The 21,889-nt window shown below is 47.4% G+C and overlaps 1 protein-coding gene across 1 annotated transcript in view; it reads right to left on the bottom strand.

Annotated features, from left to right (window-relative positions):
- The window catches only part of tnmd (tenomodulin), a 133,085-nt gene continuing 111,196 nt past the window's right edge, over nucleotides 1–21,889 (bottom strand). Inside the window, exons 4-7 of the mRNA XM_041841698.1 lie at nucleotides 17,379–17,486; nucleotides 12,601–12,763; nucleotides 12,014–12,120; nucleotides 1–1,399 (exon numbers count right to left, since the gene is read on the bottom strand). Coding sequence (XP_041697632.1) covers nucleotides 1,190–1,399; nucleotides 12,014–12,120; nucleotides 12,601–12,763; nucleotides 17,379–17,486 — 588 coding nt within the window. The 3' untranslated portion in view covers nucleotides 1–1,189. The remainder of the gene's footprint in view (nucleotides 1,400–12,013; nucleotides 12,121–12,600; nucleotides 12,764–17,378; nucleotides 17,487–21,889) is intronic.

Below are 21,889 nucleotides of genomic sequence, written 5' to 3'. Positions count from 1 at the left end.
TTTAATTAGAAGAATGAAGCATATACATGTATATAGGCATTGCTTTATTATAATTAGTAGACTCATTCTGATAGTAAAAATCAAGGTTTTTGTATACTTTCTCATCCATACAATAAACACTCTTTCAAGGTAACATGCGAACTGTGGTAAACAATAGTCAAAATAGATAATTCACAAAAAAATGACACGTTATTTTTGTTCAACTGATAAAGTCTAGAAAGGGTTCAATGCTCTTGACAGAGTGAACAGGCTACAGCCTATGTATATACAGGCTACAGCCTATACAGGCTACAATTCTATATCCATATTCCAAAGCAGACCTGGGCTCAAATAGTATTTTTTTGTTTTTTTCAAATACTTAAGCTATGTTTGATTGAGATTATATGGCGCACCACTGGGATAGTCTGAAAAGTGCAAACCTTGTCCCATCTGGCACTCCAGGAAGGCTCAATCAAATGCTCAAAGTATTTGATAGAAATCGAATACTATTTAAACCCAGGTCTGCTCCACAAGCAAGAGGTCAGTTACATGCCACCCATAATAAAGATAAAGAAGAACATTAAATGAGAAAGAAATCAGCAATGAGAGATTTAAAACATGTTGAAAGCAAAATTGCACTTCAGTGCACAGACACAACAAGGCCACACAACCAGAATTTGATGGCTAGGTAAACGTTCACAATGTAACAGCTCGGGAGATCTAATGGCTTTTAGAGATATCGCCTAGACGCTCCCAAATCTCAATTTAGACTTAAGACAGACTGACAGTCAATTTGCTTATTTTTTTTTTTAGATAGGATGGATAATAATTGTGTACTAGAAATGTGTTGCTATCACAAAGGCTTTGGAATACTGATTGGGGAGTAGCAAGGGTTGCATTCGTTTTACCTCACAAGTGCACCAGTTGGGCTGATGGAATGGTCTCAAATGTGCAAACTCCACCCACCTGTTGCCCTGGGTGGGCCAAGGCTGGGTTTACACTCCACCAAGCGTTCGCCTTAGCAAAACTGAATCGATGCTTGCGTAGAGTTATTACAAATTCTGGCAAGCACCAAACTCTCTGTGTGGTACATGGTGAAGTCACAAAGTGGTTGCTGAGACTCTACGCCCTAGTGCGGTGTAAACCCAGCCTAAAACGAACGCACCTATCATGTGAGCTGAAACATAGTGAATCCTGTTTCACCATCCAATCAGATCCTCCCGAGCATACGGGCGATCCACCAGTTGCAGGGCATAATGACCTGACAGATGACACGTCCTCCTTGGTAGTAGTACGGGTAGGGGTTAAAACCCCCCAGGGGCTCATAGTAGCGCTGGCAATAGCGGTAACCACGACGACAGTGCTGGCAGCAGTAGCCATGGTCATCCAGGCGGTTATCCAGCTCAACTCCAATGTCTCTCTGTGAAGGACAAGTGGCAAGTCCATGAGAGGAAGGAAATACATTGAGTGCTTCAAAGGGCAGGTGATGCAAATAAAGGAGAGCCAGAGAGCGAGAGATACACAGCAATCTTGAGAAAATGTAATTGGAAGTATAGGTGGAGTGTGGAATGCACACCCCGCACTGGCAAGGTTTATTCTTCTGCGGTAGCTATTTATTCAAAAATGAAGTGCTAAATGTTTCTCTTTATTTTGGCTTTACAATTTTCTGTTCAGTAAGGTGTGCACTTATACTTTAAATTAAATATTTATCAAGCAAAATCAATCTCCTTTTCTTTTCCCTGTGAAGGACACAAAACTAGGGCCACACACGATGAATACCAGCACTACCAGAGCAGGGACAGTCAGAGACAGAGGATTTGATTGGGTGAATTGATGTTCTCGCTTCGGTCGTGGGTCAGAAAAAAGCTATGAAGCAGCTAAACAGAAAAGAAAGATCAAAATGGATGTCTAAGGAAATGAATGGACAAAATGATTCCACGCTCGACCGTGACACACAGATCAAGATAGCATTGGAAAGCGGGGCCGCCTCGATCCGGGAACATAAAACATGATATAATACCCTTGACCTTTCTGTTATGTCAGTGGTAGCATTACTCTTAGCTTCACCAAGCTCCATCTCACATCCCAGAGTCCTCGGCCCCGTTGTCCCAGCGCTATATTCAATCAAAGTGAATCTGACACTGCCGGTTACCGGGAAATATACAGTATTTCTTTCATCTCTGACCTCCCACTCCCCCTGCCGTGACCCATGCGAGCTGAACCAAAATGGCCACAATCCCTCCATTAGAGCCTATAAATGAAAGGCTCTTTGTCTTGGGCGCCCTCCCCCTGACCTTGACTTTAAGTGGATGACACATTCCTAAAGCAACTAGGCAAGTAATGATCGACTAACAAGGATCCTTTTATTTGCTTGCGCCGAATGGGTGTGAATTTATATAAGGCCTAAATGATACCCAAATGAAAGGTAAATTGGGCAGAATGAATGGCCCTTGGCTTTTTCCATTGTGCCAGTCCTCCGGGCGCATGCCCTCTCCAGACGGTGTTAGGGCTGAGTGCCATGCCTTTGATCGAGGGCAATTCTGAATTGGGCTCAGAGAAGTGCCACTTAAAGCGCTCTCAGAGCTGCACAGATACAGGCATTTGACAACGTTTTCAAATCTCCTGCAGTGAGAGAATTTGACTAAATCTTCAGAGACAATCCAGCACTGTCTGGTTAAATAGCTTAGATGAAAGAGACCAATCGTCCCCCCTTCGGACTTTACCTGGCGCTTTGCCTTTGCTTATGAGTCAGCCTTTCGTAACAGAAGACAAATAAAACAGAACAGAAATCCATTGAGAGGGGGAACAATGCAAGGTAATTGTTTCCTCCCAGTCTTTAAAAGGCCTGGGACCCATAGGAACACAGCTTTGACCCTAATTTCTCCTCTACAGTTAATTATGGGCGGTGTGGACTGGAAGTTGTTTGGCTACTTTCCTAGAAAGGCAGTATTAGTCACAGGAAATAGTTTACAGGGCACTAAATGGTCCAGGGTCTCACAGATGTTGTTGACTCTATTGTTTGTGGCTGGTGTTAAGCTACATTCAGCCTCCCATAACTTTTGGAGCCAGCATAATAAATCCACAATACAAACACAGTGCAGTAAGTAGGATTCAAATCACAACTGCTGTGACAGATGATAAATGGACTAACATTACATACTCCTAACATCGGGGACTAACAGCTCGGAAAGAAAAAAAGGATGATATGCAAAAGGTGTGTTTGATTTACGACTCTGACAATGGCTGGTGGGCAATTACTGATTGATGATTTTAGTAAGTTTAGAGTCATCAGCTGCGAGGCAACAATCTATTATGGAAACAACACAGACAATAATCTTATCAGCCGCCTCACAGCTAAAACTGTGATGGTATGAAATCCAAAACCAGAGCTTCAGTTTGGGAAAATGAATGGAAATATATTTATTCAAATAATGGGTGATTACAAAAACAAACAGACAATAAGTTGGCATTGTACTTCTGAGACAAATTAATCAGAGGCATCCTTTTTTAAAGCGCATATTAATCATTTTTGCTTTAAATTCCCCTCTTCAATGACGGCGGGTGTTCAGAATGGGACACCCTGGGAAATCTGTGCTCGTCACAAACAAGCAGCATAACGACGGGGAAAAGTCATTACCCTCACTCCGTCGGATTTCTGACTTCATCACACACCGAAACGGCACCTCATGCATAACATCATATCAAAGGTTTGATCAGTCTGTCAAGTCGAAAACTTTCAGTCAGTCATTCAATAATAAGGAGGAAGTGAATCGAGAAGCGACGACTAATTTGCAGCAGGTACTGCCTTGCACTCCCAGTGCTAATTGTGTGGTCTCATCATCCACATCAAAAGCCACATTTTCTCATTATGCAGGCAAGGGTGAAACCTCTAATGGTTAAAGTCAAGGGGAAATATAATATGAAATATGAAACATATTAGTAAAATATGCCACTTAGCTTTTATCCAAAGCAACTTGCATACATTTTTAGTAGGTGTACAGTATGTGGGACATGAACCCACGACCTTGACGTCATTAGCACCACCCGCCATGCTCTTACTAACTGAGCCACACAGGCCCAGGCAGTATCTGTGTTTACAGTTTGGCGTAGCTTACGCTCAGGGAGCAGAGGAGGTATTTACAGCTTCTGTTTACCCTCGGTCTCCTGTGAACCATCACTGCCAACTCATGCATGGGCAGCCTTGTTGTTTCAACGCTAGCTTTGGCTGGCAAAGAGGGCAGAGGTACAGGGTCACACCATGGCCCACCACCAACCATCCAACCGCCAACCTCCAACCGGCCCAAAACCGGCACAGAACATGTGAGTGCCAGCTTGATCGACTGAGTCCTGCTGCCCAATCATATATGAAGGCTTTTCCTTCCCCTATCTAGGTCAAGGACAGTGATGCGGCTCCTCCAGCGATGTCGGATGATAGTTATTCAGTCGGAGAGATATCCAGGGCCGCTGCCTCAGCGCCGTGCGAATGCTCCACCGTGGCAACCGCGGCTAAAGGTCGGCCCCATATATCTCCCCACCTCTGTCACTGCTACTCTAATGAAAAAAGTCAGGCCGCATCGAAATAACCCGCGTCAATACGAAACCAGGGGCTCCAGTGGCGGTCAGGCAAGGGGCCACGGTGGAGGCCAGATCAGGTGGAGGGTAAGAATCGGCGCTCTACAAAAGATCAAGGTCTATGTCGGCATCCCACTCAACAGCAACTTCAGACTCCCCACTTATAACTAAACCGCCTCCCCCTCCGTCGGTCACAAAGGCCTTTGTTATCTGCCGGGCCCACAAACACTGACAGGCTGTGGCCATGGAATGGGCCGGTTGGAGATTTAGCTAGGTGCAGTATTACCTTGGATGATAGCAGTGGAACATTTATAAAGGGGAGCGGGTTTCATCTCAGTACATAGCATTGCAGCTGCGGCCATAGAGGATGAGCAGGGAGGAGGGGAGGAATAGAGGAGGAGAGGTAGATAGGAGGAGAGTGCATGCACGCAGGCAGGTATTTCTGGGTCCAGCCTGATAAATGTTAATATTATGGCTGCGGTGTGTGTATGTGTGTATGCATGCTGGCCCACCTACCTGTGTGCATGTGTACAGTATGTACGTTTACCTTTGCGTGTATGTGTGTGTCAAGGGTAATTAATCATGGAGTACTAAGCCGCTCACATGCACAAAAATGTGGCATTTTGGCCGCTTGACACTTTTCTTTCTTGACTTGATAATTAAAGCATAATTAATAAATGTAGCCTATCTATTCAGTAATGAGTGTCCTTGGGAGTGTTGCTTTGTACGGTGCTAGCTGCCTGCCTTCGCCCGGAAAAAGACAAGAAAGGCTGCCTTTGAAGGCTATATATTCCTCTCCATTAATGGAGAGACATTAAGAGAGTCTTAAGCAAGGCAAGTTCATTTAAACAGATATATTGAGCAATTTCTATGCCCTGTGGTACACAAAGACAAGTCCGTTTTATGCCATGAAAGTCAGCATCAATTAGCGAGCGATTTCTATGCACAAAGAAACTAAGGAGAACTTAGGTCTTGGTGTGCATCCACTAGTTCAAAAGAAGTGAACTACTGGATACACAAAGTATATCAAACATTAGGAACACCTTCCTAATATTGAGTTGCACCCCCCATTTGCCCTCAGAACAGCCTCAATTCATCGGGGCATCTACAAGGTGTTGAAAGCATTCCACAGGGATGCTGGCCCATGTTGACTCCAATGCTTCCCACTGTTGTGTCAAGTTGGCTGGATGGCCTTTGGGTGGTGGATCATTCTTGATACACATGGAAAACTGTTGAGCATGAAAAACCCAGCAGCGTTGCAGTTCTTGACACAAACCGGTGCACCTGACACCTACTACCATACCCTGTTCAAAGGCACTTAAATATTTTGTCTTGCCCATTCACCCTCTGAATGGCACACATACACAATCCATGTCTCAATTGTCTCAAGGCACAAAAATCCTTCTTTAACCCGTCTCCTCCCCTTCATCTACACTGATTGAAGTGGATTTAACAAGTGACATCAATAAGGGATCATAGCTTTCACCTTGATTCACCTGGTCAGTCTATGTCATGGAAAGAGCAGGTGTTCTTAATGTTTGTATACTCAGTGTATAGGCCCTATATATACACATTGAACAAAAATATAAACGCAACATGTAAAGTGTTGGTCCCATGTTTCATGAGGTGAAATAAAAGATCCCCGAAATTTTCCAGACGCATAAAAAGCTTATTTCTCACAAATGTGTTTACAGTTTAGTGAGCATTTCTCCTTTGCCAACATAATCCATCCACCTGTGTCAGAGTGGTGTGTGTGGATGAGTAAGGAATCAAGCGCAGGAAACCAGGAGGACTTTAACTGAACTTTAGTAAAGTCCGACACGACAAAAGACGTCAACCCAACCGGGTGGCGCAAACAAATTACGCACCAAACACTGTGCGGAGAAAACAAGAAAAGGCGCACGCAGTGCGAACTCTCGAATACCACATACGAGAGACTCAAAATACTAGAGTACAAGCTGACAACAAAACAATCACGCATAACACCTGACCCAAACACACGAAACTAAATAGGGAAACAATTAAGACACAAATAAGGGACAGGTGTTATGAACAGACAAAACCAAACGAACATGAAACATAGAACGGTGGCAGCTAGTACTCCGGAGACGACGACCGCCGAAGCCTGCCCGAACAAGGAAGAGGAGCAGCCTCGGCCGAAACCGTGACAGTACCCCCCCCTTGACGCGCGGCTCCAGCCGTGCGCCGACCCGGAGCTCGGGGACGACCCGGACGACGCGGAGCAGGGCGCGCAGGATGACCCCGATGGAACTCGGTCAGTAGGGACTGGTCCAATATGTCCCTCCTTGGCACCCAGCACCGCTCCTCCGGACCGTACCCCTCCCACTCCACGAGATATTGAAGACCCCCATCCGGCGTCTAGAATCCAGGATGGACCTCACGGTGTACGCCGGAGCCCCCTCGATGTCCAACGGGGCGGAGGAGTCTCCTCAATCTCAAAGTCCTGGAGTGGACCAGCTACCACCCGGCCTGAGGAGAGACACATGGAACGAGGGGTTAATATTTTTGTAATCAATAGGTAGTTCTAACCTATAACTCACCTCGTTCAATCTCCTCAGGACTTTAAAGGGCCCCCACAAACCGCCCGACCCAGCTTCCGGCAGGGCAGGCGGAGGGCAGGTTTCTGGTTGAGAGCCAGACTCGATCTCCAGGTGCGTACACTGGCCCCTCACTGCGGTGTAGGTCGGCGCTCGTCTTCTGTCGACGTATGGCACGCTGCAGATGGACGTGTGCAGCATCCCACGTCTCCTCCGAGCGCCGCACCCACTCATCCACAGCGGGGGCCTCGATCTGGCTCTCATGCCATGGTGCCAGAACCGGCTGGTACCCTAATACACACTGAAAAAGGGGGTTAGTTGGGTGGAGGAGTGGCGAAGAGAGTTCTGTGCCATCTCGGCCCAGGGCACATATCTCGCCCACTCCTCCGGCCGGCCCTGACAGTATGACCTCAGAAACCTACCCACATCCTGGTTGACACGTTCAACCTGCCCATTACTCTCCGGGTGGTAACCCGAGGTAAGGCTTACCCGAAACCCCCAACCGTTCCATAAATGCTCTCCACACTCTAGAGGTGAACTGGGAGCCTCGGTCAGACACTATATCCTCGGGTACCCCGTGTAATGCCGAAAGACATGGGTGAACAGAGCCTCTGCGGTCTGTAGGGCAGTGGGTAGACCCGGCATGGGAAGGAGACGACAGGCCTTAGAGAACCGATCCACAACGACCAGGATGGTAGTATTCCCCTGTGAGGGGGGAAGGTCGGTAACAAAATCCACCGAGAGGTGGGACCAGGGTCGTTGTGGAATAGGCAGGGGTTGTAACTTACCCCTGGGCAAATGTCTGGGCGCCTTACACTGGGCACACACCGAACAGGAGGAGACATAAATCCTCACATCCCTAGCTAACGTTGGCCACCAGTACTTCGTGCTAAGGCAGTGCACTGTCCGGCCGATACCCGGATGGCCAGAGGAGGGGGACGATGAGCCCAACAAATGAGGCGATCGCGTACCTCGAGCGGAACGTACGTCCGACCCACAGGACACTGTGGAGGACTCGGGTCGGTGCGTAACGCCGGCTCGATCTCACCATCAACCTCCCACACCACCGGAGCAACCAGACAAGACTCCGGTAGTATGGGCGTGGACTCAACTGACCTCTCCTCTGCGTCATACCGCCGAGACAGAGCATCTGCCTTCCCGTTCTGGGACCCAGGGATGTATGTGATTTTAAACACAAACCGGGCTAGAAACATAGTCCAGCGAGCCTGGCGAGGATTCAGTCTCCTAGCTGCCCGGATGTACTCCAGGTTACGATGGTCAGTTAGAATGAGGAAAGGGTGTTGAGCCCCCTCGAGCCAATGCCGCCACACCTTTAGGGGCCTGTACCACGGCTAACAGCTCCCTGTCTCCTACGTCATAATTCCGCTCCGCCGGACTGAGCTTCTTTGAGTAAAACGCACAGGGACGGAGTTTAGGTGGAGTGCCAGAACGCTGGGAAAGAACGGCCCCTATCCCGGCCTCTGACGCGTCCACCTCTACTTGGAACGGTAAAGAGGGATCCGGATGCGCCAACACCGGCGCCGAGGTAAACAGGTCCTTCAGTCTCCCAAATGCCCTGTCCGCCTCAGCTGACCACCGCAAGCGCACCGGACCCCCCCTTTAACAGAGACGTTATGGGAGCTGCCACCTGTCCAAAACCCCGGATAAACCTCCGGTAATAATTCATGAAAACCCAAGAACCGTTGCACCTCCTTCACAGTGGTTGGGGTCTGCCAATTACGCACAGCTGACACCCGGTCTACCTCCATCTTCACCCCTGACGCAGATAACTGGTAACCCAGAAAGGAGACCGACTTCTGAAAAAACAGACATTTCTCTGCCTTGACATATAGGTCATGCTCCAACAGCCGCCTCAATACTCGGCGCACCAGGGCTACATGCTCAGCACGGGTAGGACTATACACCAGAATGTCGTCGATGTACACAACTACTCCCTGTCCCTGCATGTCCCGGAAAATCTCATCGACGAAGGATTGGAAGACTGAGGGAGCATTCATCAACCCATATGGCATGACTAGATACTCGTAGTGTCCGGAAGTCGTGCTAAACGCTGTCTTCCATTCATCGCCCTCTCTAATGCGCACCAAGTTATATGCGCTCCTAAGATCCAATTTTGTAAAGAACTGCGCACCGTGCAGTGACTCCGTCATAGTCGCAATCAGAGGAAGTGGATAGCTGTACTTCACTGTGATCTGATTGAGACCGCGGTAATCAATACACGGGCGCAGACCTCCATCCTTTTTCTTCACAAAAAGAAACTTGAGGAAGCGGGTGAAATGGAGGCCCGTATGTATCCCTGTCTAAGAGACTCAGAGATGTACGTCTCCATAGCCTTTCTCTCCTCTTGAGACAAGGGATACACATGGCTCCGCGGGAGAGCTGCTCCTGACTGGAGATCTATCGCACAATCCCCCCGTCTATGAGGCGGCAGCTGCGCCGCCCTAGTCTTACTGAACGCCAGTGCCAAATCCTCATACTCGGGGGGAATCTGCAGTGCTGGCATTAGATTCGGACTCTCCACCGAGGTCGCCCCTATGGAAACACCCAGACACCGCCCCTCACATTGAGCAGACCACCCTTTAAGAGCTTTCTCTCGCCACATAATAGTAGGGTCATGAGTCATCAACCAGGGAAGACCCAGCACTACCGGATACGCAGGAGAGTCAATCAGATAGAGCTGAATTATCTCCTCATGACCCTCCTGCGCCATCATCTGAAGGGGTGCTGTGACCTCCCTAATCAACCCAGACCCTAACGGACGGCTATCTAGGGCATGGACGGGAAAAGGCTTATCCACTGGAAGGAGGGGAATCCCTAACTCTATACAGAACTGGCGATCTACAAAATTCCCAGCTGCGCCTGAATCTACCAGCGCCTTATGCTGGGAACGAGGTGCAACCTGTGGGAAACAAACAGGCAAGGTTAGGTGCACGACAGAAAGCTCTGGGTAAGCAGGGCGCCTACTCACCTGGGGGGACCCCCCAATGCGTGACCTGCCTTCTCCCTCACCGGAGGACCCGCCCCAACACCTAGCCGCGGTGTGCCCTCCACGACCACAGTTAGTGCAAGGGCCGGGTCCCCTCGGGCTCCTCCTCCTCCGTTCCCTAGCGCCAGCACCTCCGAGCTCCATAGGGCTCGGCTCGGAGGTGCTGGAGAGTGGAATGGGCGAACCCCCCCTCCCGGGACGTCCACGGGTGGCGAGCAGGGTATCCAGCCGAATGGCCATGTCGACAAGCTGGTCGAAAGTCAACGAGGTGTCCCTGCACGCCAACTCTCGCTGGACGTCCTCCCGGAGGCTGCAGCGGAAATGGTCGATATGGGCCCGCTCATTCCACCCTGCATCGGCCGCTAGGGTCCGAAACTCCAAGGCAAAGTCCTGGGCGCTCCTCATCCCCTGTCGGAGGTAGAATAGACGCTCCCCCGCCGCCTTCCCCTCTGGTGGATGGTCGAACACAGCACGGAAGCGGCGGGAGAACTCCGCATAGTTCGTGGTAGCGGCGTCCATTCTCCTCCACTCAGCGTTGGCCCACTCCAACGCCTTGCCGGTGAGACAGGAGATGAGGGCTGAGACGCTCTCGTGTCCCGAGGGCGCCGGGTGTACGGTGGCGAGGTAGAGCTCCACCTGCAGCAGGAACCCTTGACACCCGGCAGTGGAGCCGTCGTACGCCCTCGGGAGCGAGAGCCGAATCCCACTGGGTTCCGGAGATGAGACAGGAGGGCTGACCGATGGGGCTGGTTCGGTTCGTGGGGGTGTGGGAACCCCGCTGGTCTCCCATCGGTGCAGAGTATTCATCACCCCCTCCAGGGCATGACAGACCTGGTTGATGCGGTCCTCCTGACCACGAAGACGTTCAGCCATCTCGGCTGTTGGCGCGGTCGCTCCTGCTGATTCCATGGAGATGATGCGTGATTCTGTCAGAGTGGTGTGTGTGGATGAGTAAGGAATCAAGCGCAGGAAACCAGGAGGACTTTAACTGAACTTTAGTAAAGTCCGACACGACAAAAGACGTCAACCCAACCGGGTGGCGCAAACAAATTACGCACCAAACACTGTGCGGAGAAAACAAGAAAAGGCGCACGCAGTGCGAACTCTCGAATACCACATACGAGAGACTCAAAATACTAGAGTACAAGCTGACAACAAAACAATCACGCATAACACCTGACCCAAACACACGAAACTAAATAGGGAAACAATTAAGACACAAATAAGGGACAGGTGTTATGAACAGACAAAACCAAACGAACATGAAACATAGAACGGTGGCAGCTAGTACTTCGGAGACGACGACCGCCGAAGCCTGCCCGAACAAGGAAGAGGAGCAGCCTCGGCCGAAACCGTGACAACCTGACAGTTGTGGCATATCAAGAAGCTGATTAAACAGCATGATCATTACACAGGTACAATAAAAGGCCACTCTAAAATGTGCAGTTTTGTCACACAACACAATGCCACAGATGTCTGAAGTTTTGAGGGAGCGTACAATTGGCATGCTGACTGCAGAAATGTCCACCAGAGCTGTTGTCATTTCTCTATCCTAAGCCGCCTTCAATGTTGTTTTATTTCTGTCTGTAATAAAGCCCTTTTGTGGGGAAAAACTCATTCTGATTGGCTGGGCCTGGCTCCCCAGTGGGTCGTCCTGGCTCCCAAGTGGGTGGGCCTATGCCCTCCCAGGCCCACCCATGGCTGTGTCAATGCCCAGTCATGTGAAATCAATAGATTAGGGCCTAATGATTTCCTTATATAAACTGTAACTCAGCCAAATCTTTGAAATTGTTGCAAGTTGCGTTTATATTTTTGTTCAGTATATTTTTGACCTAGTGCACGATATACAGTAGGGAATAAGGTGCAATTTCAGATGCAGCCCCAGTACAGTACGTACATAATCGTTGACAGGAACCTGGTCCAGGATGTCACGGGCGACGCGGTGACCTCCGACCTCAGCATCAGGAATGTCCTCCTCATCCTCCACCTCGTGGAACTCAGCATCTGCACCAAAAGGAGAAAGTACACAGAATAGCTGTTGATGTACTTTACCGGATCACAGCAGAAACTTATTTTTCTTCTCCTGTTTGAAAAAGCCTGCATTCTACTGTAAATGAATCTGGCTGGTTTACTGAGAGGCTTACCATTCTTTAAACTGCTGCAGTGTATACAAGCACAGAGAATTTGGCATGGGATGTCATAATGACGTCATTCTGGTTGAATAGACCATATAACCAGATTACAACCAGGTAAGATGTCTTTTTTATAATAACGTCAAGACGCTTGGGAACAATATCATATTTTGGTTGTTATATGGTCAGATAACCAGATTACAACCAGGTAGACATCTTTTTCTGGTCGCTAAAAAGAAGCCTAATCAGTAGACAACTTTACAAATGACCCTCGAAATCTCTCATCCCACCATTTTCAAAGTGATGCGAGAACGAGAGAGGAGAGGGGTGGAGAGACCCCGGTGCCCTGTACCTCCCATGGGGGAGGGATGGATCCAGTGGATGGGTATCTCCTGGCATATCTCCCAGATCTTGGAGTTGAAGAGGAAAGCTGGGTTAGTGATGGGCTCCTCAGCAGGCACCCACACCTGGGAGTCCTCCACCACCTGCATGTCCATGCCCTCTGTCTTGCCCACCTGTCAGGGAGAGGAAACACACAAAAAACACACACACACACTCAGCCCTCAGTTCTATGCCCTCTGCATTCTCAGCCCTCTCTCCCCAGAGCCACAGCGCACAAGCCCTGGCCACGTCCCTTTGTTCATCACCCCTTATTGCCCACTGGGAGTCCCGCCACTTCCTGCCTCCTGCTGACTCCCACTAGCCTTGAATTCCTCCTCGTTTTGTGTTTCTTCCTCTCAGGCCTCAAAAGCTGCCCTTTCTCCCCAACAACAATACAAGAATCTGACGACGGCATAGATTTGACTTTGAAACGACTTTGCTTTATACTTGATTGTGTCGCGAAAGGCTGCAATATCGTTAAATCCGACAGACACAGTAATAAAGCATAGCGTCCTCTTCCCTCACCCATCCCCTAGTACCGCATTCAGCTCACAGCACTAGCGACATGCTTAATTTGTTTATTCTGTAGTTCATGAGCTGTAAAGTAAACTATTAGTGGTTAATGATAGGGAATACGTGTCACTGCTATCTAAGAGATGTATAAAAAGGGGTTTGGCAATGCCGCATTCCACTACCGTGCCGGATGTGTTTCTTTATGTATATGTAAATAGGTCGGCAAACAAACCCCTCTTCCCAGTGCCTCGTTAATTAGCAGCTGGAGAGAACAGCAAACAGTTTACTTGACAAATGTTTTTACAAGGTGATTCTCTCCTCGTCTGAAGCTTAATTGCACATTAGTTGATCTTGATGTCGTATCCCCGGGCTATGGTTGGAGCCGGTATAATTTATATTAGGTTGTGCACTCTCGACTCTCCCTCCCTTCCTTTCTCACCCCTTACTGATTCTGTCTTTATTCTAAATTACGGTCCACGCTGCCGTCTCGCTGTAACTGTTTGTTGTGAAGTGACATGACATCAATGAGCCTGCGGAGATGAACTCGCACCTCATTCCAGCCAGATGAAAGAATACGTTGCGTAGCGACGTGGCCACTCAGCCACTCAAGCGCTAGCCGAGCCAGGTTTGTGCTTAGACAAGCAGCTTGACAGTTTGCTCTCACTCTTTTTTTCAGCTCATTTTTAGCCTGGTCCGGATCGGGCTAAGCTAATGACCACTCAGAAGAGGACTAGGGGGGCTCTGGCGGCGTTCGCTCTTCCTGAACTACAGAAATTAAAATGAAGGTCAGGAAACGCAAACAGACCTCCCTAATTGGACTGCAAAACCACTGAAGCCGAGCAACTAAGGAAACCACCCCGAAATTAGGAAATGGAGGTCACGACACAGAGCACTGTAATCTGACTTTTACTTTGCAGTTGAGAAACAAGACCAATAAGTTGCAAAAGGAGACCGCTCTCTGGGCAATGTTTAAGTTTATCATGGCTTGTGTGGAATAGTGATTTTAAAAGACCAATCGACAAGTACAAAGACGATGCGATAATGATTTTATGACGCAGTTGATGCAGTTATATCATAATTTAAGCTGTCTTGTATCGAATATTGGACACTGCTTAAGTAAAGACATTTTGTATTAGATGTCAGACTAATTATTTATTTCCTGTTGCTCTGAGCCTATGTAACTACATTCCACACACATTCAGTGTCATACTGTAATGAACATACACTTGCCCTCTCTCACACCAATGTCCTAAGGGTGCAACTTTGTGACACATGCTGATACAGTAGGTCACTTGTGTTTGTCATGGAGCAATGAAGATTTTCTCATGACATCATAAGACCCTCGATATACATGACCTGTATATGACATTACGTCCCATCTGGCAGTCTCCCATACTGTAAAGCCATTCCACACTTTGGTAACACTTTACTTGACACTCAGTGTCATAACACGTTATGACACGGTCATAACCTGTCATAATATGGTCATAACACTGTCATGACCCATGTATTTACACCTGTTGTGACATATATTGCATTATCTTATGGCTGGTTATGACACCTACATAAGAGTGTAAAAACAAAATTATTTTTTTCCCTGCCAAAAAGTTTCCTTTCGTTTGAAAGTTTGTCTATTTATGCATTCTGTGTAACTTTACTTGGGACTAAGAAAATACACTTTATGACTGTCAAGAAGCATTATGACCATCATAATCATAAAAGCCAGATAGGCATATCACGTACCTGCCTTTATATCAGTCATCAGTCAAAAAGAGGGTGTCTTGTCCTGCTACTGAAATCTGCTCCTGCATTCATCCCAGTCATCAGCAACAGAGCATTGGGGTAGGTGCATATCTGACATCAATGTGTGCGCAATTAGAATGATAATTAAACATGGTCAATAAAAAAAAAAAGATATATATAACAAACATAATGTTGCGACATAAGCTATGGTGTAATGGAATGTTTTGCCTGTGGTAGGTTTTGTGGGTTTTGACACTTATGTAGGTGTCATAGCCAGCCATAAAATAACTACTGTGGTAGGTTTTGTGGGTTTTGACACTCTTATGTAGGTGTCATAGCCAGCCATAAAATAACACAATATATGTCACAACAGGTCTAAATATATGTGTCATGGCAGTGTTATGACCATATTATAACAGTTATGATATTAGTTATGTCAGCTGTTATGACACATTATGACATGGTTATGACCGTGTCATAAAGTGTTCTGATGCTGTGTGTCAGGTAAAGTGTTTTTCCGTGCATTGTTTGTCATTTGTTTTTTTAGTTTTTTTAGTTTTTTATCTGAGTGGGAGGTTTCCTTGCCAGCTAGGCTGGTTGTGGCAATACATATTAAGTGGTTACCCAGAGTAGCAAGAAGAGATTCAAAAACACTCTGTTCTACTGTCTGAAGTAGGAGGACAACGGCAATTTCATCAGCTTCAAGACTGGAGGGAAACTAGGGGAGGCTCAGGGATTACAGCCTCCCATCATTTCATACGAGGAACAAAGTGAAAATGGCTGAAGATACCGGCGGCAAACAATTCATGTTTGTCACCTGGTTCTACTCCCCGGTTGCTTTATTTCCTTATCAGCCACTCACAGTTTCTCCACCGGCTGCATTGTTTTCACCTCACCTCTGAGAATCTGAAGCCCCAGACGCCCCGCACTGAGCCCAGGTTCACATAGCCCGCAGCTTGGCTCGGCTGGGGCTGAGCCGAGCAGCAGCAAAAGCTGTTTTGATTTTAATTAACCCCTCTGTGGTTCACATGGTCGTAACACAGTCAGGACCTTAAAGGAGACTTGGCTGCGAGATGGAGGCCTCCCATGCCACGAGTGTGTGGATTCTGATGGACCGTGGATCACTTTCTACTTTCTATTGTAGGGGAAGTATACAAGAGGTCAAAGGTCAGAGAGGTTAGTTGTTCAGTACCGGTGTGTTATACAATACCGGTAACACCTTACAATAAGGTTATATGAATTAGTATGACATAATGTAGTAGTTAACATGAGTAAATGATAAATAAATACATTGACAAGATATATAATTACTTAATTAATTACAATGTGTTAATAGTTAACAAATACATGAATACATAATTTGATTAAGAAATGCACTGCACAGTGTACTTAAGGGTGTCATTTACACAGTACTGTAGTGTGTCATAACTTGACATTTCCACAGTAGAAAGGCTATGTAACAATATAATAATATTATGGGACTTGGTCTTCACTAATCCAGTGTGATTGTGAGCTAAGCCTGAGTGTGCGCATATGTGTGTGTCTGCACGCTCGTGTGTGTGTGTATGTGATTAAGTGTGTGTGCATCCTTGCTCTAATCACACACCAAGTGTCTTCTCCTATCCTCTGGAGAACCTCTCCCTCCTCTCTTCTCCTCACCACAGCCAACGCCAAGGCTCCTATCTGATTGATTCCACAGAAGTCTAATTAGGTTTCACAATGCGCAAAAGAAGACAACAATGGAAGGGAATATGGTACAGGCTGAACAATTAGTATTAGTCAGAAAGGGATATCTGGGATTTACTTGGCATGACAATGGAACAAACATTTTTATATTTTTATGTAGCTGGGAATATCATTTCGATATTTCCCAGCTCCGTTGGAGCCATGTGTAAAATGTAAATGAGAGTGGAGGATGGTAGAGGCTGAAAATATTGCGTGAGGGATTCATCCGCCAAACTTCACATACGGCTATTAGGCCAGGAGAAGTGAAATTAATCGCTCGAAGTTCGGAGAAGGAGAGACATATACGCACCCTTTAATGGCTTATACCTCTTCCTCAGATCCCTCTCTTACATTCTCTTTCACACTTACCCCTTTAGGCTATTTTGGTCAAGTCTTTGGAGGAGTACGATTACACATTTATATTAGTTCAAGATTGACAGCAAACACCATTTGATGTGAGCCACAAAGGGGGTTGGTGGGTTTGTGGGCAGCTTTCAGATGGTTTCTTGTGCGCTGGATGCGGAGATTACACTTCAGCGGGAGAGGGCAGAGAAGAGCGGATGGTCAGGGTGAGTGTTTGAGCACAGCTCTCCGACTCCTCTTCTCTGTTTATTCCTACTACCCCTGCAAAATGCATATTTTCCTCCACACACACACACACACACACACACACACACACACACACACACACACACACACACACACACACACACACACACACACACTCACACAGAGTGAGTCAGAGAGTTGCAGATATTCATACTGTACCAGTATCTCTGTGTTCAAGGTTGCCACCTCTGTCACTTTAGGAAGCTCCCTGGTCTGGGTCTTGATGTAACACCTCTGATGTTTGGCAAACCGGATACCTGTGATTCCCTTTGAGGGGAAAAAGAGAGATGGAATAATCCAAAATTCAGATATGTATCATTCATTATTTTGTCTGTGATGTGGAACGGCATAGCGACAGGGCGATATAATTTTTCAAACTGTTTCTTCAGTCTCTTAAAGAAAAATCTAAGTTCTTAATAACTAAGAGAAGTTAGAACCAAATGAGGGTGCAGAGGTTCCTTATGATCTTCTCTAGCTTCGTTTTTCTCCTTCTACCTTTTTTTCTACCTCCTTCTAGATTACAGCACATTCAAATACAGCTCAGCTCCTACAACACAAACCTCGCTTTTAGAACAGACAGAGTAAAAAACAAGGGGTTCTTCCTGTCTAAACAATACTTCATAGGGAGGATATCTCAAGCAGGAGAGCCAAGCGACATTTCCTAGGGCGAAGCAGCGGTTGCAACCCAAATGGCACCCTTTTCCCTGTATAGTGCCTTCAGAAAGCATTAACACCCCTTGATTTTTTTTCCACATTTTGTTGTGCTACAGCCTGAATTTAAAATTGATTAAATGTAGATTTTATGTCACTGGCCTACACACAATACCCCATAATGTCAAAGTGGAATTATGTTTGTATTTCTTTTTTAACATACATTTTAAATGAAAAGCTGAAATGTCTTGAGTCAATAAATATTCAACCCCTTTGTTATGGCAAGAATAAATACATATTTGCTTAACAAGTCACATAATAAGTTAAATGGACTCTCTGTGTGCAATAATAGTGTTTAACATGATTTTTGAATGACTACCTCATATTTGTACCGCACACATACAATTATCTGTGAGGTCCCTCAGTCGAGCAGTGAATTTCAAACACAGATTCAACAAAAAAGACCAGGGAGATTTTCCAATGCCTCGCAAAGAAGGGCACCTATTGGTAGATGGGTATAAAAAAAAAGCAGACAATGAAAATCCCTTTGAGCATGGTGAAGTTAGTAATTACACTTTGGATGGTGTATCAATACACCCAGTCACTACAAAGATACAGGCATCCTTCCTAACTCAGTTCCTGGAGAGGTAGGAAACCGCTCAAGGATTTCACCATGAGGCCAATGGTGACTTTAAAACAGTTACATAGTTTAATGGCTGTAATAGGAGAAAACTGAGGATGGATAAAAATTTGACAAAGCAATTAACTTTTTGTCCTGATTACAAAATGTTATGTTTGAGGCAAATCCAACACAAATTATCACTGAGTATCACTCTTCATATTTTTAAGCATGGTGGTGGCTGCATCATGTTATGGGTATGCTTGTCATCGGCAAGGACTAGGGAGTTTTTTGGGGGGATAAATAGAAACTGAATAGAGCTAAGCACAGGCAAAATCCTAGAGGAAAACCTGGTTCAGTCTTGTCAGCTTCCTGCCTCCTGTTTGTCTCCGGGCCTCTAGAGGTCATCTGTGTTCCCCTCTGCCTTAGTTCTTCCTCGTGTGTGTCAGCTTCCTGCCTCCTGTTTGTCTCCGGGCCTCTAGAGGTCATCTGTGTTCCCCTCTGCCTTAGTTCTTCCTCATGTGTCCTAATTAGCTTGATCCAGGTCACCTGTGCCTTGTTTCCCCTTGTTTCTCACTTGGTTATTGCGTCCTGACTATGTGTCTCCTGCTTTGTCCCACCGTGTCTGTCCTAGTAAGTTGTTCAAAGTTATCTTTAGTTTGTTTTTCTCCCCTCGTGGAGTTGTTTTGTTTTGCCTCCTGTTTTGGAACATTAAATCTACTTGCCTGGAGTATTGCCTTGGGTGTTTCATTTGGGTCCTACAACACCTCCTCTGTGGCTAAGGGGTAGTACCCCCAGCTCTCCACATCTGAGACCGGAGTTTCTAGCCCGGCTTGTGACAGACGATGGTCCCTTTTCTTTAATCGATTCCAGTTCCTCCTGACTTACCGACCTGGCACCAAGAACGTCAAGCCGGATGCTCTGTCTCGAGTCTATTCTCCCGAGTTACAAGAGAAGCCCTTGGCATCGATTATTCCGAGGTCTAGGATCGTCGCACCTCTTCAGTGGGAACTAGAAAGAGGGGTACGAGAAGCTCTTGTCCAGGAGCCCGATCCAGGCGGTGGTCCTGCCGGTCGCCTGTACGTTCCTCTCTCTGTTCGGGGCCGCGTCTTGCAGTGGGGTGATGAGTCGCCCTTGACATGCCATCCAGGCAGTGCTCGCACACTGGAGTTCCTCCGACGGCGGTTTTGGTGGCCGTCCATCAAGAAGGACGTGCAGGTCTATGTTGAGGCCTGCCCTGTGTGCAACCAGGGGAAAGTCGACACGCCAGCGACCCCAGGGACTGCTCCATCCCTTACCTGTTCCTCGAAGGCCATGGTCACACCTTTCTCTGGACTTTGTTACGGGACTTCCTCTATCCCAGGGCAACACCGTCATCCTAGTGGTGGTAGACCGGTTCTCTAAGGCTGCCCGGTTTATTCCCCTGCCCAAGCTGCCCTCGGCTAAGGAGACTGCTGAGCTCCTCATGAACCATGTCTTCCGGATATTTGGTATTCCCCTGGACGTGGTCTCTGACCGAGGTCCCCAATTCTCGTCCCGGTTTTGGGGGCCTTCTGCAGGCTTGTTGGGGCCACAGCCAGCCTATCGTCGGGGTTCCATCCAGAGTCTAATGGCCAAACGGAACGGATTAATCAGGATCTGGAGACCACCCTGCGGTGTATGGCGGCCAGTAATCCCACGTCTTGGGCCACCTATATCATTTGGGCTGAATATGCCCACAACACCCTCCAGTCCTCAGCCACCGGATTGTCCCCCTTCGAATGCCAGTTCGGTTACAACCCTCCATTGTTTCCAGAGGAGGAGGCGCAAGTTGGTGTTCCCTCGGCCCAGCGCTTTGTCCAACGCTGTAGGCGGACCTGGAAGAAGGCCAGGCGTGCCCTCCTTCGGACCTCCCAGAGATACCAAAGTCAGGCTAATCGCCACCGCCGGACGGCCCCTAGTTTCCGAGCTGGTCAGAGAGTTTGGTTGGCCACTAAGAACCTGCCCCTCCGGGTCGAATCCAGGAAGCTTTCCCAGAGATACATCGGGCCTTTCCGCATTGCTAGAAAGGTTAACCCTGTGTCGTATCGTTTGGTTCTCCCTCGCTCCCTTAGAGTTAACCCCACTTTCCATGTTTCACTCCTTAAACCTGTCTTGTCTTCTCCCTTTGCCCCCCACGCAGACCCCCGCCACCTCCCAGGATCATTGACGGCCAGCCAGCCTACACAGTCCGCCGGATACTGGACTCCCCGGAGGGTCCAGAACTCTCTGCAGTATCTGGTGGACTGGGAGGGCTACGGGCCGGAGGAGCGCTCCTGGGTTCCAGCCAGGGACATCCTGGACCCAGGTTTGATCCGAGATTTTCGCACCCTGGGGCCAGGGTGTTCTGGAAGGAACGTCAGGAGTCGTTCCTAGAGGAGGGGGTCCTGTCAGCTTCCTGCCTCCTGTTTGTCTCCGGGCCTCTAGAGGTCATCTGTGTTCCCCTCTGCCTTAGTTCTTCCTCGTGTGTGTCAGCTTCCTGCCTCCTGTTTGTCTCCGGGCCTCTAGAGGTCATCTGTGTTCCCCTCTGCCTTAGTTCTTCCTCATGTGTCCTAATTAGCTTGATCCAGGTCACCTGTGCCTTGTTTCCCCTTGTGTATTTTAGCTGTGTGTTTTCCCCTTGTTTCTCACTTGGTTATTGCGTCCTGACTATGTGTCTCCTGCTTTGTCCCACCGTGTCTGTCCTAGTAAGTTGTTCAAAGTTATCTTTAGTTTGTTTTTCTCCCCTCGTGGAGTTGTTTTGTTTTGCCTCCTGTTTTGGAACATTAAATCTACTTGCCTGGAGTATTGCCTTGGGTGTTTCTTTTGGGTCCTACAACACCTCCTCTGTGGCTAAGGGGTAGTACCCCCAGCTCTCCACATCTGAGACCGGAGTTTCTAGCCCGGCTTGTGACAAGTCTGCTTTCCAACAGACACTGAGAGACAAATTCACCTTTCATCAGGACAGTAACCTAAAACACGAGGCCAAATATACACTGGAGTTGCTTACCAAGATGACACTGAATGTTGCTGAGTGGCCTAGTTACAGTTTTGACTTAAATTGGCTTGAAAATCTGTGGCAAGACTTGAAAATGGCTTTCTAGCAATGATCAATAACCAACTTGACAGAGCTTGAAGAATTTTAAAAAGAATAATGTGCAAATATTGTACAATCCAGGTGTGCAAAGCTCTTAGAGACTTACCCAGAAAGACTCACAGCTGTAATCGCTGCCAAAGGTGATTCTAACATGTATTGACTCTGGAGGTTGAATACGTACAGTTGAAGTCGGAGGTTTACATACAACTTAGCCAAATACATTTAAACTCTGTTTTTCACAATTCCTGACATTTAATCCTAGTAAAAATAATAGTAGAGAGAGTGATTTATTTATTAATTGTGATA

The sequence above is a fragment of the Coregonus clupeaformis genome, chromosome 2, assembly GCF_020615455.1.
Source record: "Coregonus clupeaformis isolate EN_2021a chromosome 2, ASM2061545v1, whole genome shotgun sequence".
Taxonomy (NCBI): Eukaryota; Metazoa; Chordata; class Actinopteri; order Salmoniformes; family Salmonidae; genus Coregonus; species Coregonus clupeaformis.
The sequence above is the reverse complement of the archived record's forward strand: the minus strand, read 5'-3'. Positions and strand labels throughout refer to the sequence as shown.